Raw genomic sequence first — 26,078 nt, forward strand, 5'->3', positions numbered from 1 at the left:
CTCTGAGTCCCCTTATCCTCTAGATTTGAAGATTCTTTGTTTAGGTTCCAATCTCTCAAAACTGATGTATCCCCTAGTAACCACCAGAGGGATCCCATATAATGTGATAAAAATTATAATCAACATGGAGGAATCACAGCTCAGCCAGCGTGTGCTTGCTTCCAAGGCCCCAGGTCTCTCAGCCTGGAAAAGGAGAGCGGGGAACAAGGGAGGAACAGTGTGAGGGAAGGTTCTCCTTGGCAGCTTCGGGGAAGGGATCCTCAAAGGAGAGGCACAGGTCTGAAGACGAAAGTGTCTGAGGCCAATCTTCTCTTCTCCTGGAAACAAGCAAACAAACAAAACAAACCCCAGTCGTTACAAAGAAAGCCCTTTGAAAATCAGTGAAATCAGACCCTATTTGTTTCTAAACCCGTGTTCAGAAGTTGAACTCCAAATATAATGAGATTTTATTGTAAGAACTAAGAGCCTTTTCCATGTTTCAAATAGGGTTGTACGATTGTATAAAAGAAGAGGGAATCGGGAGTGTGTTATGTTAGCTTCCTAGGGCTACTGTAACAAATTAGCACAACATGAGTGGAGTAAAACAACTGAAATGCATTCTCTCCCAGTTCAAGAGGCTGGATGTCCGAAACCAAAGTGTCAGCAGAATCATGCTCTCTGTGAAAGTTCTGGGGAAGAATCCTCCCTTTCCGCAATCTTTGACCTTCTTTGGCTTACAGCGGGTTCACTCCAGTGTCTGCTTTGTCTTCACATGGCCGTCTGACCTCTGTTGACGTCCTTATAAGGACGCCAGTCACGGAATTTAGGGCCCACTCTAATCCAGTATGACCTCATCTTGACTAATAACGTCTCCCAAGACCTCTTTCCAAATAAAGTCACATTCTGAGGCTCTAGGTGGACATGCATTTTTGGAGAGCACGCTCTTCAACCCAGTATGTGTTCCTTAACTATTTATGTAAACAACATTTCAAGTTTAAGCCCTGGACACAAAGCTGGGCTGATACTGTAGTTCTAACATGATTTCCAGGTCTCGGGATGAAATCCATTATCACCACCTGGAAAATGATACTTCAGTCACCGTGGGTTTCCTCTCTGCTTTTTAAAATATAGTTTTTCAAGCACAATGCCTCTCCTCTAAGCTGTTATAAGGCTTGTGTCGGAGAGTTTTTAGTGTCTTTCGGGTGTGAGTGTGTTGCGTGAAGTATCAAAAGACATTGTTTCTACCCCACAGTCCCTTTGTAGCTAATTTTATTGCCCTCAACTGTTGTTAGGTCTTACAGATTATCCCCAAGCCTGTTGGGCCAAATCGGTGTAGTTAAAGCTCAAGCCATCCTTGTTTATCCCTGTTCTTAATTCATGTCTGGCTGCACAAACAAACAGCCAACTGAAACTCCAGATCAGCTCAGCAGAAAGCTGTATGTTCAGGTCAAACGTGTGAGTGAGAAGATTGTCTGCAGTGTGTCGGGCAAATTGGCAAGCAAGTGTCATCAGACCCGGAGGTGGGAGGAGAATGAAAAGAGGGGAAATTAGCAAAAGGAGTGGAGGTGGTTGGACCTGAATTTTACCATAGGGTAAAGAGTGGCCATCACTGGCAGAGGTGGGGTTGTGGGGAAAAAGGGAGATAATCCCAGGGGCTCGTCAGAGAGGGCCTCCATCTCCAGGACAGAAAAGCCCGGAAGAGCCATCCTTTCAAGCCCACTTCTTGTTCAGAGGCCCCTCCACAATATCCCTACCATGTGGACTTCTAGCCTTGGCCTGAACTCAAGCATCCTAAGTCATTACCAAGCCCCCTTTCAAACCACACTCTTCATCCTGCAATTTTAATTATGTTAAAAAAGCATCTGCTTCCCCAGACACTAAAGGCCACATATTGTATGATTCAATTTCTATGAAATATCCATAATAGGCAAATTGATAGAGACAGAAAGCAGATCAGTAGTTGCCAGGGACTGGGTGGGTGGGGGAAAGGGGAGTTACCACTTACTGGGTACGAGGTTTCCCTTTGGGATAATGAAAATGTTCTGAAACTAGGTAGCAGTGCTGTTTGCACAACACTGTGAATGCACTAAATGCCACTGAACGATATACTTTAAAATGGCTAAATGGTGGATTTTATGTTATGTGTGTATGTTTCACCACAGACATATAAACTGCTTTCTTCCAATCCACCCACTAGTTATCTACCTGCCCCATGAAACCAAACAAGTTTAATTCCTTTTCCATGGCCCACGTTGTTAATGCTTCTTTCTCCTACGTCTGTGGAAACCATCACGTACCCCCACCCCATATCTCATGACTACTCACCCTGTGTCCCAGAATTGTGCATCTTTGAAATCCCTTATCCTGGGTACCCTCCACTGGATATATCCCTTTTTTTCATTCCTTTTCTGAAATTATGCTGCTGCTGGGATATACTGCTGCTGGGGAATATGGCCAGCACATGCTGCAGGATAATCACCTGCTTTGGCCTGGGACTTGGAAGGTCTGGGTCCTGACTTTAACTCTCTGTGTAACCTGAATGGTAAACAAGTCATTCAGCCTCAGTTTCTTCACCTGTAAAATGGAAGACAAGAGGGCTTCCAAAGCCTTTTCTGACTTTCAGACTTCTGACCCACCACATAGCTCTGGACCTTATTCTTGCTGATGACACCCCATAATGTGTTCCTGTTTGGCATCCCTGCTGTGCTACTAATACCCACTGAGCTGAAAGTTAACCAGGCAGGACATCTTCCTCACTAGGGTTAAGCTAGATCTTCCCCACCCCGACCCGCAATGTGTGACATTGGATTTGGGACTCCAGATGCAAGATTGCACTAGGATCCTGATTAAATCCTGCCCCATAAGATGGAATACAACAAACATTCCAAAATGTAATTTTTGATCTTCATTGCATTATCTAACCTATGCATGTATCTCTTATTTTGCTCTCATAGAGAAATCTGTGTGTGTTCTCAGGCAAGTACCTTAGCAGAATTTTGGATAAGAGAGGGATCACAGCCAGAGCCCCATACTAGCCCACTGAAGATTTCTGTTCTGGTGTTTTCCTCATCTCCAGAAGTATGGCAATGGTCCTGTTTATGACTGTTCTGTTTCTGGAACTGTCTGAGCTGAGACTAAATAATTAATAGAGGGGGAAAAGCCATATGGCTTTCTGAAGATCTTTCCCTTATCTTTTTCTTGAGATGAGGACTATAGTTCTATTTTGGTGGTTTGCATTTGATTTTGTTGTTCTCATTGTTTCTCCAGTGATAATTTGTTTGAGTCACTAAGAGGACACCCCCATGTTCCACAGCGGCATTCTAACTCCGTACACTGGGGAGATATGTCTATATATGATTTGCTCAACTGCTTTAACTCACTCGCAGTAACAATGACTACGGATGGTAGGAGAGAGTCAAGTGGGCAAAATTCTCCTTGATGGGAATTGCCACTGGGGATCTAGAAGCTCCACCTTCAGGGTTTTGAGGTAGCCATGACCAGTCTAACTGTAGAAGTGGAATGGAGCATTGGAAAGAGTATAAATTTGGAGCTCTAAGAACGAGGTTCAGTTTCTTCGATTTATCAGCTTTGTGGCCATAGTCAAGTATTTGTCTCCCTGTGCCTCAGTTACCTTATTACAAAATTAGGACTATTGTGAGGCTTAAGAGAGGCCTAAAAATTAACTCTATTATTTACCCCTCTTGCCAAATGACACATGTAATGTCCTAGGCTTTATAACACCCATTTTCATGTAGATTATTCCCCATGATCTTTTTTTTTTTTTTTTTTTTGAGACAGTGTCTCGCTGTCTCCCAGGCTGGAGTGCAGTGGTGAGATCTCAGTTCACTGCAGGCTCCGCCTCCCAGGTTCACGCTATTCTCCTGCCTCAGCCTCCTGAGTAGCTGGGACTACAGGCACCCGCGACCACGCCTGGCTAAATTTTTGTATTTTTAGTAGAGACGGTGTTTCACCGTGTTAGCCATGATGGTCCCAATCTCCTGACCTCGTGGTCTGCCTGCCTCGGCCTCCCAAAGTGCTGGGATTACAGGCGCGAGCCACCACGCCCGGCCTCCCCGTGATCTTTAAAAGTCACCAAAGAGGAGAGGGGAAGAGAAGTAGTGTCTACAGAGTGCCATAGCCAGCATCATGCTCAGTACATGGTTAACCCTCATTTAAGCCTCAGAATAGTCCTAATTTTGTAATAAGGTAACTGAGGCACAGAGAGGCAAAATTCGACTCTGGCCACAAAGCTGATAAGTGTAGGAAACTGAACCTCGTTCTTAGAGCTCTAAGTTTGCACTCTTTCCAATGCTCCATTCCATTTCTACAGTTAGACTGGTCATGGCTACCTCAAAACCTTGAAGGAGCTTCTAGGTCAAAAAGGATGTAGTCTGATGGCAATAAACTGGGGATACTTAGCACAGCGTTTTGTTCAGATTCTTCTCTGTGACCCTCTGTCTTCAGAGATAACATTCCTTTCTTCAGGGCACCTCTCCAGTGAGGGTCTTCTAACCTGCCGCAAGGACAAACAGAGTGAACTGTCACGAAGACCTTCCTGCTTCTGTTACTTTCTCACATTCCTTTAGCTTGAAATATTCACTATGCCAAGGTGCCATATTTTGGGGAAGCATGTCCTGAACTCCAGCACTTTTATCTTTAAAAGGCAGATTGCATTAAATTGCCTTTAATATTTCTAGTGAAATATTAGAAAACTTGGGGATAAGAACAATGCCAACACCTGGTCCTGGGCTTGACTGACCTTTATCTCTGTCTTCACACGCTCTGAAAGAGTAAGTGCCCACAGAGCAGGACACGCCACAGAGGGGCACTTTGAGTTTCTTATTCCGTGCCCCATACAGCCTTCCACTGCTTCAAGCTAGACAGAGGAGGACTCTTTCTCCCTCTAGAGACAGACTCAAGGCCTGGAAACAAAGCAAACAGAATGGGCGCCTTAGCTCCCTCTCCCCTGAAGCCTACACTAGACTCTAAGATTAGAGCACTCCGATACCAAGTAAGTATAGGTACCTGTCTCGAGAGAGCCCACCAACCTGGGAGAAAAGGTGGTTTCCCCAAATGCTTAGTGCACGACAATCCTTGGCTGTTCGCTCTCCACTTTCTAGGGTGGGGCAGCTCCAGAGATCACCTGACTTGCTGGTTCCAAGAAGACTGAGTCAGCAAAGGGCCTTCTAAGGAGATCCAAGTGGCAGTGAGACAGGAAAATAGGGTCTGCAGGCAGGGAACATAAGGCTGATTCACACTTGAGCTATGACAGGGGCTATCCTCTCCATAGGGCATACGCCAAGTAAATGACTTCATAACTTTACTTCATCCTCTTCGTTTACACAGGGCATACACCCAGTAACCAATGGAAACCTCCAGAGGGTATTTAAACCCCCAAACATTCTGTAATGGGGCCCTTGAGCCCCTGTGCTCAGGCCCACTCCCACCCTGTGGAGTGTACTTTCATTTTCAATAAATCTCTGCTTTTGTTGCTTCATTCTTTGCTTGCTTTGTTTGCGCATTTTGTCCAGTTCTTTGTTCAAGACGCCAAAAACCTGGACACCCTCTACCAGTAACAGCAGTACCTTCTTCTTCAAGGGAAAACCTAGCCTTGTGGGATAAAGAGACAGACAGCTATTGACCTTGAAATGGGGCAATGTAGACAATGCATAGTCCATTAAATATCTTCAACCTTGACCAACGCCTGGCAGTCTCTTCCTGGATTTAAGTGTAGGAGTGTGAGGAGGAGCCATAAGCTCTTCTTGTGGGTTTCGCAATTTCCTACTCTCCCCAAATGAACCAGAGACAAGGACATAACCTGATCGTCACTCTGCGAGATGTTGCCGAGGCCTTTCCTTGCTCAAGGAAACAGAATATGTCATGATCAAGCCACATCAATGATGAATATGCACATCTTGCCTGATGGCAGACTGCTGCTTAAAATGCTGGAAGCCCTACCCCTGAGAACCAGGCCCCAAGTATTATGTTGGCGCAGATGTAATTGCAGTTTTTGCCATTGGAAGTAATGGCAAAAATCGCAATTACTTTTGCACCAACCTGATACATTCATTGCTACCGAGAATCTACGTGCCCTGGATGTTCAGGTTTTTTTGTGCCTCTTTAATTCTGATATCATTTTTATTTTATCCCTTCTTTGAGATGTCCTTTACTGAAGCAAATAGGGATTTATTATTACCTGGCAATCTCCCTTAGGCTGCTTTGTTCAGGCTTGGTTGCTCAAGGCAACTGACAAAAAGAAATTCGGGGAACAAAGCCACTTTGCTTTGTTGGGTCACCTTTAATAGCTTGAAAAGGTCCAGAACTTCTTTACTTAGCAGAATCTCCTGATGACTTTGCTAAGTGAGGAGCGAGATGCAGGTTCCCTTTAAAAGCCTGACATCTTTCCACCTTTGTTCATATGCAAACTGTTTTCTCAAAGTGAGGCCTTCTGCATTTGCACATCCCCACACTCTTAATGAGACCCGTGCTGCCGCCACATCACATTTGGAGACCGTTAATGCAGCAGGAGCCGGCGGAGGTCTCTTCTCCATGGAAGCGCTCCCGCCGCTCACCCAGCTGAAGAGCAGCAGCACTAATGAGTGCCAGGAGATGATCTTAGAACAGAATCCTTCGCTGGCCCCGTGCTCGCCTGTAAGGTCCTCATTCTTTAGTCTTCTTTCTGTCCCTACAACTTTTGGGAAAAAAATTTATCTCGTCCCTGTCTTTATAAATTGAGGGGGATAGCTCAGACTCGACTTTAATTCAGATAATTAATGTACTGAGCTTTTAATTGAGTGAGTGGGAGGGAAGGACGTGTTTTTTGCCAGCTTTTAAATGTAGCGGAAACATAAACGCCAGGTTTCAGGATTAAAATGAATGATCAGCCGACCAACATTCATCCCATGCCTGGTATGTATGCACCATTCAGCTAGGCAGGGCTGGGGAGATCACAGGGCAGGCATGGCACCTGACAGGTGTCTTCAGGGGGATGCAGTCAGTCAAGTGGAATAGGTAAGATGTATACCCGTATCACTACAGTTCAAGATAGAAAGTGTTCCAATAAATAAATAAAGCCCCTAATTTCAGAGGACAGATTCTTTGGAATATCTTTTCTCTATTCTCACTGCTTCCAATTCAGACCACCATTCTCTCTCCCTAGGATTATAGCAGTAGTGACGTGACTAGTTTCTGGCCCTCAATGAACACCTGTGATGTGCTGGGCACATAAAACAATTGTCACGCGTGTCCATGTGAAGAGACCACCAAACAGGCTTTATGTGAGCAGTAAAGCTTTTTAATCACCTGGGTGCAGGCAGGCTGAGTCCGAAAAGAGAGTCAACGAAGGGAGATGGGGTGGGGCCGTTTTACAGGATTTGGGTGGGTAATGGAAAATCACAGTCAAAGGGGGTTCTCTGGTGGGCAGGGGTGGGGGTCACAAGGTGCTCAATGGGGGAGCTTCTGAGCCAGGAGAAGGAATTTCACAAGGTAATGTCATCAGTTAAGGCAGGAACAGGCCATTTTCACTTCTTTTGTGATTCTTCAGTTACTTCAGGCCATCTGGATGTATACATGCAGGTCACAGGGGATATGATGTCTTCACTTGGGCTCAGAGGCCTGACAACAATGAATTAAGAGAAATGGGCCAAGGATAAGAAGGAGTGTTAAAAGGAGACTGTTGGGAACTAGAGCACACACAGGCTTCTGTCTGAATAGGGCAGAAGCTTTGGCTACAGTTAATTATTGCCAAGCAGGGTAGGAGAACCTGAGCCACTAGGTACACATTTTTTTTTTTGAATACAAGCCTAATTATTTTTTAAATCTTTTAAACACTGCATAAGCCATACAGAGCATTCAGTGTGCCTGAGCTGGCCTGGCACCTGCCATGTGGCAGCCTGTGGCATATACTACACCAAGGTGAATACACTAAGGCTGAGGTGACTCAGAGAATCTTTGTAGAAGGGGGAGTATTTGATACACATTTGGAAGAATGGGTGTAGTCTGGAAAATGGCTTTCCAAGTAAATGAGAGAGTGTGAACATTAGGTATGGACCTAGGGACTTTGAGGTTGTGGTCAGAAAAAGACAAGGACTCTGGCAGCTGGAGACCAGGGTATGAGCAAAGGTCAGAGGGCACGCCATAGAGCCTCAGGCCAGAAGGGTAAGTGGAGGCCAGATACCCAAGTGACCTCAAGTGCTGGTCCTTCACCCACTCGAAACCTCACTCTGCTTGTCTGTACAGTGAGGGTGGTGACATCTACCTCCCGGAGTTGTTGGGAGGAGCTGGCGGGATTACGCATAGCAAATGCTTGGTGGTGTATCTAGCATTGATACAGAGCATTGGGTCTCCCTGCTGTTTAATAAAATTTAGGCTTAGCCTTCATTCTCACACTGTGGCACTAGTAGAGGGCTGCTTCTTTTGTTTTTCTTTTTTAAAGTCTATATTTTCACTTATATAGGGAAACTAAACATTCAGAAATGTACAAAGGAGGAAATAACAATCATCTATGTTCTCATCACCCAGAATTAACCAAGGTTAATATCTTGGGAGATTTGTATTGGCATCCAGTCTTTTATTTTTAAGTTATTCTTGATTTTGCAGAAACAAGAACAAATCCATCACAAAAACTTGTTAAAACACAGCAAAGTACAAAAATGTAAGCATTTAAGCCTACCATCATTATATTAGGTGCAAATCATTTCAGACAGTTTTTTGTGCGTCATATATAAAAGGATGACTGCTTCCTATAGGGTTAGGGGATTGCCATAAGGATTAAATAAGGTACTCCAGGTGAAGCATTGAGGTAGCACAGGCCTGGCATACAGTCCTCAATAAATGTTGGGTCATCATGGTCAGCAAATGAGCAGGTACAGTTCTGCAACACTACAATTTCTGTATCGTGTTTCATAAAAGTCTAATGTTCAAGTTGGATCCACCTTTCAAGATCTTTCCCTACCCAGTTGCAAAGAAATGTTCAACAACTCTTTGTGATGAGCTGGGAAGGGGGAGATGATCAGGATCCTTGGGAATTTCACGAGCCGATAAAAAGGAGCTCCAGAGACAGAGGAGGTCAGAAAATGTGACCTCTTTTCTTCTTCCCTTCCCTCTCTCACCCTCCCCCTTCTTCTCTCCCCCTCCTGCACTCCTGTCCTGTTGTGGTTTAACACTCAGCCACTGCAATGCTCAGAAAATGCTTACAAAGTCCTCCTAGTTACATTTAAGACCCCCTTTCTCTTCCTGAGGAATATACACACTGATCCCAGAGTTAATGAGTATTGATTGTGACATCTGTCTTCACCAGTGGCCCAAGAAAGGGGTGCACATGTTGGCTGCCTATGGTTAACAGCTCAGTTGAAGACAGGAAGCAAATTAGCTGTTAGAAGGTGGTCCTTTGCACCTGAAATTCATTATAGCTTTAAACTCATTTTGAAAATGTGTCTTTTAACTCTCTGAACCAGGAGTAAAAGCCTGGGCCACTTGGTGAGAAACCTGTTTTGCTTAGTGATTAAAAAATCTGGCACTGCCTCATTCTTTGAGCTTTGCAGAAATTTGCAATAGCTTCTTTTTACCATAAAGCAGGTGTCAGGCGAAGACTTTGTGTATGTTTATGATCATTATGTCCTTTAAAGAGTCGTGTTGAATTCCAGAATGAGAACAAGAATGCCGCATATTCTTCTACCTGCAAAGCAATTAAATTATTGTCTGACATGTTTATAACTCCAGAACCAGTAATCAGCTTTTAGTCTGAATAGAGGACATGGCGTTGTAATCCAGTGCTTTGCTGAGAGGATCATATTTAGCATTTGCATTTGATAATTTAATTTAAATAATACTGAGCGAGCAGAGATACACTTCTTGGCAATTGTCGAAGTAATAGAGAAGAATGCAAAGCACAGGCTGTTTTTCTGTAAATAATTTTTGTATTCCTGAATGGTTTTCACTTCCTTGGTATGAACCTCTGCTGCTCTTGTCGAATAGACTAGAAAATGGTAGGAGCCTGTAAAGTCACAAGTATTATGTCTCTTTGTTCCCTTTCTCCTCTTCCCACAGAAACAATATCTGAGCAATCTCCAAATTTCCATGTGATTGTGAAAGGCCTGCAGTGAACCATTTTAAAAAATCGCCCCCACAAGGAACTTTTTTCTTGTGAGACACCTTTATGTATTATAGATCAATTTTCTGATAAGAGTCTATTTCAGGGAATATTTGGTAATTTCAGCAAAAGTAAGTACTTGCTACAGGAATAGTGAATCCCAAGTTAATGCCCAATCATATCAGCAACTCAATGAAATAAACTGAAGAAAGGGTCTCTTCTCTTCCCTATCCCCCTCCAAAATAAAGTTGATGGGATGATTTCAGGAAGTTCATTGCTAGGACTGTCTAGCTATCACATCTCTTTACCCAATTTATTTATTTCAAGGCTCAGGGTGCCAGCTGGTTTCCAGACTCGTTGCTGTTTCCACTTTCTCCCCTCCCCTTTTCTTCTACTTCTCATGAACAAAATATCCACAGATTACTTCCATCCCTGTTAGCGGAGTTTCAGGGCCTTCCCATCACAGGCCTTGAGAAACCAAATGTCCATGCCCTAAGGTATTTTGTTCTCCGTTGCGCATGGCTTTATAGTCTTGCCCAACAGGACCTGCATAAGCTTTCTCAGGCACCACATCTTGCTTAGAACTCAGGGAAGTCAAACAAAGTCTTTCATTCCTACTGTGCCTCCCAGTTCCCAAGACCTGCCCGGTCACCCAAAATGCTGATTGGTTGCAAATATCACATATATAAGTCTATGTACGCCTTCAAAGAAGGTTTATTCTACTAAGAATGGTATTTTCTGACAGATGTTGTTTAAAACTGAGTTAAAAAAATACTTAAGTAGATTTCCTAGTGTTTCTAGAATCTTCCAAAGGGAGGGAAAGGGAGTAATCAGTGGAGAAGTGCAGCTTTCCTTTGGTTTGTTTAGATTCAGCATGTCTGGGCATGCACAAGCCTTTCTGAGAGTTCGCCAATGTGGCTGGAGGTTAGCAGAGGCTACCCTCCCAATCGTATTTTAAATACATCCTGGGAAATAAGGCCGGAGTGCCAATGCCAACTGAGATGACTCTCTTTCCTCTGAAGAATAGCCCTTACTCTCTGCTAGCCACAGTGTTTGTGAGATATTTTTCATCTGGAATTTCTTTCGAACCGTCCTAAAAACCACAGAGTCAAACAACCGTGGACTTCATCAATCCATTTTCCAGATGCTGAAACTGAAGTGAGCTAACCTGCCCATGGTCATCCTGTTGGGAACCAAGGTACTAAAATCTAATGTGGGTCTTCCCAAACCCAAAGCCTGTAGTGTTTGCACAGCCTCGCAGGCTCCAGCCGCTACTTCTTTGTGTACATTAGCAAGCGTTCTGTCAGTGTATATGTGCTAGCTGCATCTGTGGCCTTGGCCTTTGATCAATATTGATCACCCCTGAATTCTTGTGAATCCTGGCACATCTGATTATGAAAAGAGTTGTAGGTACCCAAGCAGCAGTGATGCAGCCACACACAGTGACTTGTGCATTTGAATAACCCACAGAATCATAGCATTCATGTGGTCTGAGAGGAAGCTCTTGGTATAATCTTCTTTCCTCCTGCTATCTTGCTCTTCAAGTGAGAATTTACCTAAATCATATAGCACTATACTAGAGTTTACCTTAGTTCATCTTAAGATCTATCTACCGTTAGTGAGTAAGCTGAGGAAGGAGAGGTGATAAAACGTTTCTGGGCGGTGTAGGTGCAACCCCTTCTGCTTTAGTATTTTTCTGGGCTGAAATACTGTCTTAGATGTTGTAGATGAAATACTACCAACCAAAAAGGGAACTGGAAGGTTTTTGGTTTGGGAGGTTATGGTTCTGGAATGTTTCCCAGTAGGGTGGCTCTGAGAAATGGAGCCATGGTGCTCAAGAAGAAATCACCAAAACACAAATTGGCAGCCTCTTTGGGACCCTAAGCAGTGCTCCAGGCAAGTTAAATATACTGTTCTTGTGGTAGTAAATGTCCAGGTTCTCCACAGGAATGAGGCTGATAAAATCCTGTGAACATGGATACTTCATCACAGCAAATGTAATGATTTTCATTTGTTTTAATTCTATGATTAGTTCTGTTAATAAAAATGTCTATTTAAGCTATTTAAGACACCCACTAAAATGCTATAACATTAATTTCATGGAAAAAAATCCAACGGAACTATATTAGTTTTTCCCCCATTAAGGTGACATTATGGACTTTTAATGCCACTCTCAGCAACAATGGTTTTTATTGACCTAATTATTACATGAATTAAAATCTGTCTCAGTGCTTTGACAATTATATAATATCGGCATCAAAGAGAGAGCCATGGAGGGTTACTGTGTGGTGAAACAGGAGAAACCCGGAATTACATCCTCCTTACACGGATTGGTTCATCCAAGGAAATGACAAATAATACTCTAGTTTCATTAGATGTATTTGCCTATCACTATTTATAAAATTTGTAAGACCGGGCACAGTGGCTCAAACCTGTAATCTCAACATTTTGGGAGGCCAAGGTGGTCGGATCACATGAAGTCAGGAGTTTGAGACCAGCCTGGCCAACATAGTAAAACCCCATCTCTACTAAAAATACAAAAATTAGCCAGGCATGGTGGGTGGGCACTTGTAATCTGAGCTATTTGGGAAGCCGAGGTATGAGAATTGCTTGAACCCAGGAGGCGGAGGTTGCAGTGAGTAGAGATTGTGCCACTGCACTCCAGCTTGGGCTACAGAGCGAGACTCTGTCTCAAAAAAAAAAAAAAAAAATTGTAATATCCAAATAATACTTTGTAGTGACTTATAATATGAAACATGGAAAACTTCTCTGCTTTCCTTGTGTCTCTTACACTTTTCTCTTTTGATGATTTCCAAAAAGAGTGTTAGAACTTTAGCAATGACGTTAAATATATGATGAAACCTGTGAAGTTTTCTAATTAGTTTTTAATATAAAAGTAATGTCAGGAGAATAAATTTTTACAGTACAAAGGAAGGAGAGTAAAATTTCAAATCTCACTTTTCCAGAAGTACCATTGAAAGTTTGAAGAAGCTATTTGTAAATTATTGATTTTTGGCTTCTATTAATATATGACTTTATTTTTGGCAGAGATAGCAAATATGTGACACCCATGCCTCTAATTCCCTCTCGCAAGTCAGACATCATTAAGGGATTGCTGCAACCTTTGTCACTGAGAATACTGCAGTCTTGGAATTCATCTCAGGGCTGTGCTTCAGAAAAACCCACCCACCCAGTGTGAACTGACATAGGAATTGAACCCTCCTTTGCATCCCTGGTGATTACTCACAATTATAAAAGCATCTTCATAGACACATACACGTGAATCTCATTTGCTCATCAAAGAAGTGCTGTGAGAGAAGGAGGACGAGGATTATCAGTTCTATTTTAGCAAACAGAAAAACAAGACAGAGTAAGGAAGTGAATCAGAGAGCTGCAGTGGTTTATGGAGTCGCAAGGAAGGCCTCTTTGAAGACTGACATTTGAGGACAGACCCAACAGAAGAAGGAGGTCCATGAAAAACCTGGAAACAGAGTGTCACAGGCAAAGGAGGGGCTGGTGTAAGGAGCTTAAAGAGGAAAGGAAGCCCTTGTGATCAAGGGAGACATAGAGGGTCTGGGGTGTTGCTAGGGACTCGCAAATGGGTCTGGGTGGCCCAGAGCCAGGGTAAGGGATTTGCATTTCATTCTCATTTTACTGGGCACCATTAGAGGAGATGAAAGGAATGACCTAACCCAATATATGTTGGACACAGGCTAGACGTACTGCATCTTGCCTCAAGAATATCTACCCAATCAGTACACACAGTTTTGTCTTGAAAGCAAATTGGGGTGAATCATGTCTTGCTGCAGGTGCACACTTCTACTCTGATGAACTCAGAAGGTGGCATTCCCTGTCTCCACCTCTTTCCTATAGCCATGGAAACCTATCCCAAGACCAGGGTGAAAACCACACAGCAGGGCGCACTCAGTCGAGTTCTGCTAGAGACAAAAGCAAGGAAAAGTTCATTGTGTGTTCTGTCAACACTGAGCAGCACGGGACTTCCCACAAGGAGACCGGTACATAAGCCTGTCTGAACTAATAAGGGGAGGCATCCCCTGGCAGCCACTTTTTTCAATCTGATGGAGCTCTGTGCTGCACAGCGGGGCATCTCTTACCTTAATCCTGAATTTTTAACTTTTTATTTATTAATTGTTTTTTTGTTTTTTGAGACCGGGTTTTGCTCTGTTGCCCAGGCTGGAGTACAGTGGTGCAATCGTAGCTCACTGCAGCCTCAAACTCCTGGGCTAAAGTGCTGATCCTCTCACCTCAGTCTCCTCAGTAGCTGGGACTATAGGCACCCACCACCGTGCCCAGCTCATTTTTGTATTTTTTGGTAGAGATGAGGTTTTGCCATGTTGCCTAGGCTGTCTTACCTAAATCCTTATCCCACAATTAAACTTATCCTCACTCTTCTGTTTTGGTTTGCTTTAATCCCTGTATCCTTTATGAATATAGCCTTATTTTATATAAAAATAAGAAGAATAAATATTATGGTATTTTTTTTTTTCGAGACAGAGTCTTGCTCTGTCACCCAGGCTGGAGTACAATGGCAAAATCTTGGCTCACTGCAGCCTCCGCCTCCAGGGTTCAAGCAGTTCTCCTGCCTCAGCCTCCTGAGTAGCTGGGACTACAGGCACCCACCAACGCCCAGCTAATTTTTATATGTTTAGTAGAGACAGGGTTTCGCCATGTTGGCCAGGCTGGTCTCGAACTCCTGACCTCAAGTAATCCGCCTGCCTAGGCCTCCCAAAGTGCTGGGATTACAGGCATGAGCCACCGGCCAGTATTATTTTTAATACTGCTAATGACTGGCTGAGAACTTACTGTATGCTAGACCCCATGCTACATGCTTTGCATTGCATTCTCTCCATCCTTTGAGGTAAGTTCCATTATTATTGCCACTTTACAGGTGGGGAAACTGAACCATGGAAAAGTTAACTCGTGCTTAGCTAAGATCATACTGCTAACAAGGGTAGGGTCCAGGAGGTTTAACTACAGAGTCTATACTCTTAACCAAAAAAAAGGCCTTCCCTCATACTGTCAAATGGAACAAATGTGATTGAACTTTGGAGGAAACTAGGGCTAGCTTTGAGAGCTGTCTCAGTTTCTTCAACTGTAAATTGGAGCTTATGATGGCTGTGACCTCAAAGGGTTTGGTGAGATTTAATGAGATACTATAAATAAAATGCATGGAGAGTGCTTAGCACACAGCAAGTGCTCTTACAATATCACATGGGCTCTGGGCCTCGGTGCCCTGATGTATGACATGGAAGATAATAGCAGCTGTCTCCAAGGACCACTGAGGGGCTTAAAAGAGACGGTGCATATAAAGGTGCACAGAAAGCGCCTACACGGGGCCTGACGTTTTGCTAGGTGGTGGCTACTTTTGTTAATCTAAGAATGAGTGATCTCTTGAATTTGTGGCCTCCATAGCAAATGAAAAGTAGCAACGGAGGAAAACCCACTGGTATCTCCTCTGTAATTTTCATCTCTGAAACAGGAATGAGCACCATTGTTAATAACATGCGAGTATCTGAATTTCCGTTGTGGTAGTGTTCATGTCCTGGTGCATTTTTAATTGGTGCCATTTCAGAAGGAGCCATTTGTGCTATAATGGAAAGATTCAGTGCAAAACGTCTGAAGGAAAGTCTGATGTCTATTGTTTCGTTTAAGTCAAGTTCTGACAACAGTATATTCTAGAGAATTGCAGATGTTCTCAGATCGTGTCATATTTCTCTAAAAACCATGTCTGACGTTTATCCGATGGAGCAATCTGATATGATGAGGAGGAGAAGTCTCTTTTTTTCATGGTTTAAAAAAACCCAAATATCTCCCCTAAGCTCGTGAGAAATAGCCTGAGTATGTGGCAGTGAGATTAATGGATTCTCACGCCGTGTCCCATGGAAAAAAGCTCCCCAAGTGTTCCTGTGTGAAATGCTGTACCTTTGTCACTTTTGGGGATACATGGGCTGGGCCTTAGCTAAAGGCATTGCTAAGCCTCAGTGAGGAGAAAATGACAACCCCTATCGTCACTGGGCCAGCTCTCAAGTGCCAGATCTTTTTCCCTCCAAAGCCAAACTCCCATCAATGAAAAATAAAGACAGAATGATTTCATCTTTCAAATGAGGCAGTGAGGCAAGCCCTTCACTCTGTAGGTTTTAAAAGATTTAAATCAACTCTTTGGTTTAAAGTCCTGTCCCCTCATTTGACCAAAGTCATGTAAATCCTGCATTTCCTTATATTAACTTCTGACCATGCTTGGAAGGAAATTTTCATTGAATTCTTGCAGGGACTGAGCTTCTGTGGAGGCAGTGCGAGAGGGGACGAGGGGGAAGGTTTGAGTTTGATGAGCACTGGTCTGGAAGCCAGGAGGCTCAAGTCTCTACCACTAGCCATGTGACCCTGGGCAAGGCTGGCTTCTCTTGTCATCTTTGGTAAAACAAAGGACCTGGACAAAGGTCGCCTTCATCATGAACACAGCGTCAATTCTGACTTCGTCCTTCCTCTCTTGAGAAGACGATCTACACTTTCTTTCTCGACTGCGGTAAGGCTGTTTCATTAGTTGGCCTGAAAAACAGGCTGCTTCATTATTTGGCCTGAAAATTTCCCTACTGCATTTTTAATGACCTACAATAGGTAGTCATTAAAGTAGCTTCTTACCTGGAGTCCTCAGACAGGGTCTGAAATTAGATGCAAAAGCTTGAGTGTAGGTGAATTTTTAAGGGGTCAGGGGAAGGCTTTGCAATTTTCATTGATGCATTCAGTGAATATCAAACACCTATTCTCTGCCAGGCACAGAGCTAAGTAAGGGAAAGAAAATGGTGATCTGGGCAGATACAGTCCCTGACCTCCCAGAGCCTGGAAAAAGGAATAAACAAGCAGTCACAGTGCAGGCGGATGGAGGTACAGTGGAGTCAGGTGGAAGCTGTGAGGTGCTATTGGAGCTTCAGAGAGAAGTACATCACCCATACTTCATCAGATTTTCAAGGAGGTTCATGACCCCCCCCCAAAAAAAAATAACCTCCAAACTAAAGGAACAGGAAATTGATATGATGGTTGGGTGAACAACGAATATAGAAATATTGATAGATGGACAAATATGTTTGAGATGTTCATTCCTACCTAACAAAGCATTCAACAAAAAATTGGGTATAAAAGCTAGAAGTTAAGTTATCATGATCGTTGTCACCACAATGACAGCTAATATACGTTGAGCTCTTACTATGTACTAGATTCTTGTTAAGCATTTAACATCTGTAATTCCCTTTAGTTGTCATCAAATCTTTGTGAGGCGGTATAGTCCTGTTTTACACATGAGAACACTAGGGCTCATAGACGTTATCTGTTCAGGGTCTCTCAGTCCACCCCACCACCCCAAAAATGTGGCAAATCTAGGATTTAAACGCAGGTCTAGGTGATTCCTAAGCTTCTCATTAGTACAGATTTTCACAATTTTCAGATCACAGTGAGGGTGTACTTGGAACCCTCACCTTCCAAATAGATTGGAAAGCCATGTTTCTTCAATTGTTTTGGCAGACAGGACCAAACTTTAGATTAAAAAATCAAAATTTTGCATCATCTGTTCCTTCCTGTAGTAGAAGACATTCTTTTCTAGGAAGACTTTGAGAGGCCCTCAATTACCGGTTGAAATGGTAATGGTTTAATATACCTGTTCTGAGGCCCAAAACCATCCATGGGGTTCAAAGAGAAACAAAGCTCTAAGGGACTTGTGAACAATTTAACATTTCCAAAGCACCTGGGATTATTCATTCCATTTGACACAGAATACCATAGCAACGATTAAAACCAAGACATAGAATACCATAGCGATGATTAAAACCAGGCATGGGAAATCCATTTTGGGGCTGCACAGCTCCCACTGTCTTATTCTAAGCTGCTGTAAGCTCCTCCTTGACTGGCTGAAGGCCATTTTCTCTCTTCTGGTTGACCTTGGTGCCCCTACTTTCTGCCTTTATGAGGTCTTCCTTCTTCTATGAGAGTTTGATCCAAATGATACACAGCCCTTATTGACAGGGTTATCCCCAAAATACCTGGCCTTGTGGAAATGTCCTTGCCCTGGAATTGCACCTTTTTTTTTTTTTAATTCAACAAGCCTTTACTAAGGACAAGGCCTATGCTCGGCATTGGGAATACAGAAATGAATCACCCACATTTCATGGAGTACATGCTCAATAGACTGCAACATAGAGAAATTAGAGACCCTTTGCAAGTTACAGAAACCCAACTCAACCTGCCTTAAGAGAACGAGAACGAGTTTATTAGCTCATGTAACTGAAAAGTCTAATAGTATTGTTGATTCAGGCGTGGCTGGATCCAGGGGCACAAGCAATGTCATTAGGGGCTTTGTGTCTCTCTACTTCTCTCAGGCAACCTCTCCTCAGGGAAGGTAATGGGAACACCAGCAGCCTGAGGTTCACATCCTACTAGCTTATGGTAGAAAGATTGTGGGTTTCCCCCACCCCACCCCGCCACCTCAGTAGTTCTTATAAAAACTTTGCACAGAACACGCTGGCCCAAGTTAAGCTACAGGATCGTTGCTGAGCCGATAACCGTGGTCAGAAGGATAGGGTTCCCTGAGAGGCCAGATCTGGATTATGAATCCACCCCAAGGCCAGTTAGAAATGGAGTCAACCCCATCCAAAGCCTGAGGAACAGGATAATTACCCACGTGAAAGAGTGGTTCCATGAAGAGAAGGAAGCAAAGAAACAACACACAACAGGCCTAAGTACAAAGCACTAATGGAGCCCAGGCAAAGTGAGGGAGAACTCAGAAAGGCTTCCCAAAGATGCTGACATTTCACCAGGGTCCTGAAGGGTGAAGAGAAGTTCAACAAGAGTACAGGAATGTGACCTGGAGTTTAGTCCTGCTTTGCTAATGCTCCAATAGGAATGACCTCAGAAAATAATATTCATTCATTCATTAAAAAAAAGTTTACTTAGCACCTACCAACCATATAGCAGGGAGTATGTTAGTGCTGGGACTGTGATGATGAACAAGACAGGTACTGATTTGGCTCTCATAGATATTATAGTGTTGGGGAGACATATATTAAATAATTTCACAAATGTTTTAAAAAAGTATCCTTTTCGTAAGTGCATAAAAGGAGAAGAGCACTATAGTAGGGTTACAGCACACTGATGCCTGTGTTTCAGTTTTCCTAACTATAAAATGGAAAAATTCTTGTTTTCTCCTCCTACAATCAATCAATAACAATACTGCAATGATGAAGACAGATGAATTCATTTATACACACACACACACACACACACACACACAGAGAGAGAGAGAGAGAGTGAGAAGCAATGAACACTTTGAAATAGAAAGTAAAAGTGTAAAAGTTAGGGAAGCTACTCTTACTATAATTAGCTGGCTGGCTCATTGCATGCCACCTTAAAATGCCTCCTTTTCCTACTGCCCAAATGGTTAATTTGCCCTCTACCTCTTAGTGTTCCTGACTCAGTGCACTGTGTCCTTAAACCATTGTATCTATGCTAAGTACAAAATGCTATCACCTGCCTTTTATTATTTCCTCCTATGAAGCAATTGGGGTTCAAGAAAATGCTTTTTGGTATGGAAGCAAAGGAAATCTGGAAATGCTGCTTTTAAACTACTGGCCCTATTATTGAACAATTTGCGTTAATTATACTATTTTGTAACCAATCTTGTCACAAAAAGTTCCCATTTTAGAATCTGCTCTTACAGGCATTTCCAGGGGAGAGGAATTTCCCTGCTCATTTATACACTCGTGAAAATAGCAGTGGATAACAGACATGAGACTGTAACTGCAAGTGGCACTGCTGTGATGAAGTGGCATTTACAATGGGAAGCTTTGGGAGTGATGGGAGAGGAGTGCCATGTTTGTGCAGAGTCACTTTTATGTGGTGGCTTCGATTCTTTATTCAATGAAAGCCAGATGCTTCTAGTTAACGTTTTTAATGGGTTCACTTTCCCAGGTAGCTCATAAAATCCCACTAATAAATCAAAGGGCCCTTCTTAACAGAATTTCAAAGGATGCTATAATGTCGCTGATGTATTAATGAGTTAGGGGCCCTGAAAACTAGATTCATAATTTTTCTAAAGTCTCCACTCCCTTTCCTCCCTATAATGCATCCCCTAAAAAGACTAGAAAAAGAATTCAGACATAAATGTCTCAATGTCACAGGCTAGCCATGTGTCTTCCACAAGACAAAACGAGTTACCAAGAGAAAAATTCCTGATTTAAAAGATACCATTTCAATTCTATTAGAATTTTTTAAAAATAAAAGGCAATGAGTTAAGTGAGAATAAGATGTAAACCTTCCTGCAATATTTGATTGCTAATGAACAGAAAGTATTAATCTTAGCAACCAAGAAGAGAAAAATGCAGAGTGTTTTTCATTAAATCAACTAAATGATTAAATGAGTTAGTCAGTAGAAACCATTTTAATTTTCTGAATGTGAAATGTGCAGCTTATAACAAATAAATTCAAAGCACCTTTCTAAGCAAGTTTTGACCATAAAAAATGTGGGTTATAAAGATGTTTGGTATTTTCTTCTTCATAGAGAGTCAATATTTTAAATGCAGTGACATTAATTGTACAGAATGAAATGCCCCTACTATCTGGGCTTAAAAAAGTTGGCATCCAGTTCAGAGTCCCTAATGGATCTTCGGCACTATTACAAAATGATAGATTGTTGTTATAGTCATTTTAGCAGCTTTCAGAGCTGTTATATTTTTAATTAAATTGGCTGTGAATTTTTTAAGTAGTAAAGGTTGATAAACTAGCACGCAGTGCAATATCACTATTCTTCTTAGCGGGGCTGTCATAGTTGGTACATTTATGTGCATAATCTTCTTAACATTCATAAGTCTCTTTGGTCTCAGGCATTGATCTGCAAGATTACTTGCTGTTTGGAGATGGGGTGAAAAAAAAAAAAAAACATAAAAATGAACTCAGCAAAGAACATGGTTCTGAGACATTGCTTGGTGGGCTGAGAGGAGACCTAGCCTCATAACCCCACTGTAAATTGGCCTACCATCTTCCTTTCTTGTACCTCATCAATAAGAGAACACAGATGTGAGTGGCAGGTTAATGTGCAAATTCTTCTACCAACAGGTTTTGAGAGGTTCCTGTGAGCCAGGCCCTGGGCTGGGTGCAGGGACACAAGGGTGAGTATAGTGGAAAACTAAGACACCAATCCAGCTGAATAAATAAGGACCAATTCAGAGAAGTGCTGTATAGGAAAGGGCCAATCTAGAATGAGGATTGTAGCCTGCCTTTAGACCTGTTTAGGGAAACCTGCCTGGCCCCTAACCACAGGAGCCAGGGAAGAAAATGTGTTCCAGGCAGAGGAGCAGCATGTGCACTGGTGCAAGGGTGGCAGGGAGCCAGTCTGAAGACCTAAAAGGCCATAGGGCTGGAGCCCAGAGAGGGAGTGAGATGACAGGGGAAGCACTTTCTGCCCTGGATACAGCATCTGCATTTCCAGGAAGCTCTTGGGAGTTGACTGGCCAGCCATAGGGATAGCTGTCAGGATGATTCAATTGAGGCAGGATGTTCAAATGATGGCAGCTCACTAGAGGAGGGCAGCCTCGCCTTTGGTGTTTGTGACTTCTACTGGCCATGAAAAAGTGAAAATCAAAGCCCAGGAGAAATGATGGGAGAGGGGAAAACGTGGCTAATAGAATGACAGAACGTTAGGGCAGGAAGGGTCCTTACACGTTGTGTCCTTTGCTACCATCAATTTGCAGACTAGAAAGGTGAGCCCCAGAGGGGCCAATGTCACACTTTGATTGGCAGTGAGAAACCAGCCTACTCTGTTCTTAAAGGAGGGCACTTCCCAGAACACTATGTCACTTCCTCAGAACTTCTCATTTTCACTCCACGGTAAAAAGATTCCCTCATGTATCCAGCACATAGATGGTAGCTAGGAAGGGTTTGTAGAAAACAAGGTAACATAGAAGGTAAGAACATGGAGGCAGAGCCAGAGAGGCCTAGATTTGAATCCCAACTGAACTGAGTGACCTTGGCAGGATATGTAATCTCTAAACTTCAGTTTTCACATTTGTCCAATGGGACTAATAGTAGTGCCTACATCATTGGGTTATAAATATTATGTTATCCTTCTTGCAAAGTGCTTCCCTTGATTCCTGGCATGTAGTAAGTACCTAATCCATAGTAACTATTATCATCTCAGAACAATTGAGCTAATCAAGAGATCCGTGAATGAATTATCTTTTTCCCTTTGTAGAAAAAGAAAATGGCATTTTACTTTTCATAAACAGGGAGAAGCCTTTGAAATGTGTGTGTGTGTGTGTGTGTGTGTGTGTGTGTGTGTTTTGCCCCTTGTGCTTCTGGTGTTCGTGAGAAATTTCACATTTAGGCTACTGGTGTTCATGAGGACATAACTTCTCATTGGTTCATGTATCCTGATAGTTATGGGTATGTGAAAACCAGCAAATAATGCTTAAAGGCCACAGATAATGAAAGTTTAACCACAACTCAAAGAGAAAAATGCTGGCTTTAGTTTAACATTATTTGTCATGGAAGTAATTCAAGATGTAGAGTCATACAGACCTGGGACTAAATCCTGGCTGGGTCACTTATTATCTGGGAGATATTGAACATATTAGTTAACCTTTCTGACCTCAGTTTTTCAACACCAAAATGAGGATGCTAATATTTATGACATAGCATGTTATGAGGTTTACCTAAAAGAAGGCAAAATGCCTGACACATAGTAAACACCCAACAATTTTGGCTCTTCTAGTTATACAGACCAGCCCTCTGATAATTCCCATTGAATTCACCATTGAGAAGGGGGCAGGGGTGCACTGAATCCCATTCAGTTATGCAGCCTGTGTTTCTAAGGTAGAAAGTGGATGTCATTTTCAGCAATGCAAAAATGACCTCCACACCCTCACATAAAGCATTTGAGTTTGGCACCTTGATTTCTTCAATGAGGCGTTCGCAGCAGCAGCCACAGGAACAGCTGGAGTATTGAGGGAACCTCACAAGACAGATGACTACATGGGGAGACTGTATTAGTATAAATTGTGTGTTGAGTAAACATGGCAGTTACTTTCAATGGCATAATCTCCATAGTTTCCAACAGGAGGCTCTGCAAATTGCAAAGGAGGGAAAAGAATATCTCCGCTTTCCTACATTGAGGTTACAGATGAGCCGCAGAGCAACCATTTGTATTTGCAGGCAATTTCCATCATTCTGCATGCATGCTCACCCTGGCAACATTTCAAAGCATTATTCCACATTACCGTAGTATTTTATCACGCATCGCATGTCTGACACAGTTCTTTCCCTGGCAAGAGAGTGCTTCAGGCTAAGTTTCAGATTTTGTCAGTAGGAAAAAGGAATTGTTATGATCCAGAAATGGCTAGGGGAACATACCTTCAAATGCTACAAATCTGTAAAGGTAAAGCTCCAGGTAGAAAGAAAGAGGAGGGACAAGCAAGCCCATGTCTTGCCAGTTTCTGTGTGTTTTTTGCATTAGCCAGTGGGGGTCAAATTCTGACACTTTAAGTGGAGAGGGAGATGGAAGCTGCACCCCAAGTAATTCACATTATTAACTCTTCTGTCTCTGTTATCCAGGAGGAGGTGGGTCAGCATCTTTATTGGCATGGGTTATCTAGGCATCTCATTCTGCCTTTCACTTTTGGTGTGGCCCAGACCTTGCTGAAAAGGATGATAAGTTTCCCTCCTTACCCCCATTTCACCCATCAAGCCAAGATATATTTACCTGGTGTCTTGTTTATTCTGCCATGCTGCATGTCAGACACTGCAGAAACAACAGTCCACATGACAGACATGATCTCAGAGCTCACAAGCTCCATGACAGATCCTCTAAGGGGGGTGTTGAAGGTGTTAGGGGAGCTCATAGGTGGGGCACTGACTCAGATTTTGGCGGGGTGACATCTGCATCAAACTCCAAAGATTGCATGAGAGATTACAAGGAGCAATCCAATGTCTCCTACTCCTGCCCACTCCACCTTCTTAGCCTGGCTGAAGGATGTCTGGCGTATGAGAGCACGGTGCAAATTTAAGTAACTCCTTGTTTCCCAAATACCAAGCATTAATCCTGGTATTTGCCATGTCTAGAAACTACTTCTACTACTATTTATGTTTCTTCAAGTAAACTTTCTTTTTCTACCTGAATACATGCATTGAAAAAGGAAAGATGCTGCCAGGTGTGGTGGCTCACGCCTGTAATCCCAACACTTTGGGAGGCCAAGGTGGGCGGATCACTTGAGGTCAGGAGTTCAGCTTGGAGTTACCAGCTTGGCTGACTTCGTAAAACCCCATCTCTACTAAAAAATACAAAAATTAGCTGGGTATGATGGTGCACACCTGTAAACCCAGCTACTCGGGAGGTTGAGGCAGGAGAATTGCTTAAACCCTGGAGGCAGAGGTTGCAGTGAGCCAAGATCATGCCACTGCACTCCAGCCTGGGAGACACAGTGAGATACTGTCTCAAAAAAAAAAAAAAAAAAAAAAAAGATTACATCACTAATCACTTCTGGAATGTTATACTGGAAACATTTCTAACATGCCATAAATAGAAGGTGATATGGTTTGGATGTGTGTCCCCAACAAATCTCATGTCGAATTGTAATACCTAGTGTTGAAGGGTAGGGCCTGGTGGGAGGTGATTGGGTCACGGGGTCAGATTTCTCATGAATCCCCTTGATGCCATCCTCGTGATAGTGAGTTCTCATGAGATCTGGTTGTTTAAAAGTGTGCGGCAACTCCCCTCTCTCTCTCGTTGCTCTGGCCATGTGACCTGCCTGCTTCCACTTTGCCTTCCACCATGATTGGAAGCTTTCTGAGGCCTCCCCATGATGCCAGCATCATGCTTCCTGTACAGCCTGCAGAACTATGGGCCAATTAAACCTCTTTTCTTTATAAATTATCCTGTCTCAGGTATTCCTTTATAGTAGTGCCAGAACAGACTAAAGGTAACTGTAAAAGTAAGTACAATCAAAAATAAAATATTATTATTAAATGCCAACTGGATTCTATGTTGGAGCCTGAGGCTTGTTCTTTTCTAACACAAGAAGGTTGATCAATAAGCCTTGGTGCAGGAAGGACAAAAGAGCACCAAACTGACGTTCTCCAGGAGAGAGCACAAGGAAGAAAAAGGATGTTGAACCTAAAGAATCACTATGTGATTCAACATTTTTTAAGGTCATGACTGCATTCTACCTGAAGCCACCTTCTGTGCCTGCCTACACAGTGGTGGTTTGTGTCCCACACTCTGGGAGGAACCAGGCAAGACTGGTCCAGTGGAGTTGGACCACGCAGTTCTAAGTAGTGAAATAACACAGGCAATGTATGGCTTTCTAGGCCTTGTTAAGGAGTTGGGATTTTATCCGAAAAGAATGGAAAGCCAGGGAAGCTAGCAGATGGCTGACTAGCACCGTCTGATTTGCATTTCAAAAAGACCACTCACCTTCAGTGAGAGAATGGATACTGAGAAATAAGGTTGGTAGAAGGCAGAGAATAGGCTCTTGGAAGAATCCAGGAGGAAGAAAATAGTGGCAAGACCTAGAAGAATGGCTGCAGGGAGGGAGAGAAGAAGAATCTGTTAAATCTGTTGATTGATTGGATGAGGGATATAATAGGTGCTCAAAAATGTTTTCTGAATGATGTGACTCACCTGTTACCCTAGAAAGAGCAGGTCAGTCCAATCATTTTCATATCATTTTTTGGCCAAGAATCCTGAAGCATTGCACCTGTGCTAATTGAAAAGTACAAATAGTCAATATCATCTTTCAACCTGGTCCCCACTGTCCTCCCCAGCTTCCCTTCTGACTTCCTATTTAAGGTTTCTAGTTCATTCACATGACTCAGAAATAATGTCTGCAAACCAAGGAGAGGTGATAATGATGTTGATTCCTGTGGTTCCTTACAGGAACCACAGGGTCAGGGAGGTTTCAGTTTCCCCCATCACTTTCCACTCGTCCCAAGACATTGGTTTTTCACTGGTGGG

The 26,078-nt window shown here is 42.9% G+C and overlaps 1 protein-coding gene and 1 long non-coding RNA gene across 5 annotated transcripts in view; one reads left to right on the plus strand and one right to left on the minus strand.

The window, feature by feature from the left end:
* FHIT (fragile histidine triad diadenosine triphosphatase) overlaps positions 1 to 26,078 on the plus strand; it is a 1,518,095-nt gene that overhangs the window by 1,456,697 nt on the left and 35,320 nt on the right. For 2 of the 4 annotated variants that reach the window (XM_063630834.1, XM_063630836.1), the window contains one exon: positions 21,188 to 21,240. The exons of the other annotated variants lie outside the window; for them this stretch is intronic. In XM_063630834.1, coding sequence (XP_063486904.1) covers positions 21,188 to 21,240 — 53 coding nt within the window. The remainder of the gene's footprint in view (positions 1 to 21,187; positions 21,241 to 26,078) is intronic. 4 annotated transcript variants of the gene reach the window in all.
* On the minus strand, positions 205 to 26,034 carry LOC134735524 (uncharacterized). Its single transcript, XR_010118691.1, has 3 exons — positions 25,746 to 26,034; positions 25,539 to 25,645; positions 205 to 317 (listed from the first exon to the last, which is right to left on the minus strand). It is a non-coding gene; the product is annotated as an uncharacterized lncRNA (long non-coding RNA).

This window comes from Symphalangus syndactylus, chromosome 21 (assembly GCF_028878055.3).
Source record: "Symphalangus syndactylus isolate Jambi chromosome 21, NHGRI_mSymSyn1-v2.1_pri, whole genome shotgun sequence".
Taxonomy (NCBI): domain Eukaryota; kingdom Metazoa; phylum Chordata; class Mammalia; order Primates; family Hylobatidae; genus Symphalangus; species Symphalangus syndactylus.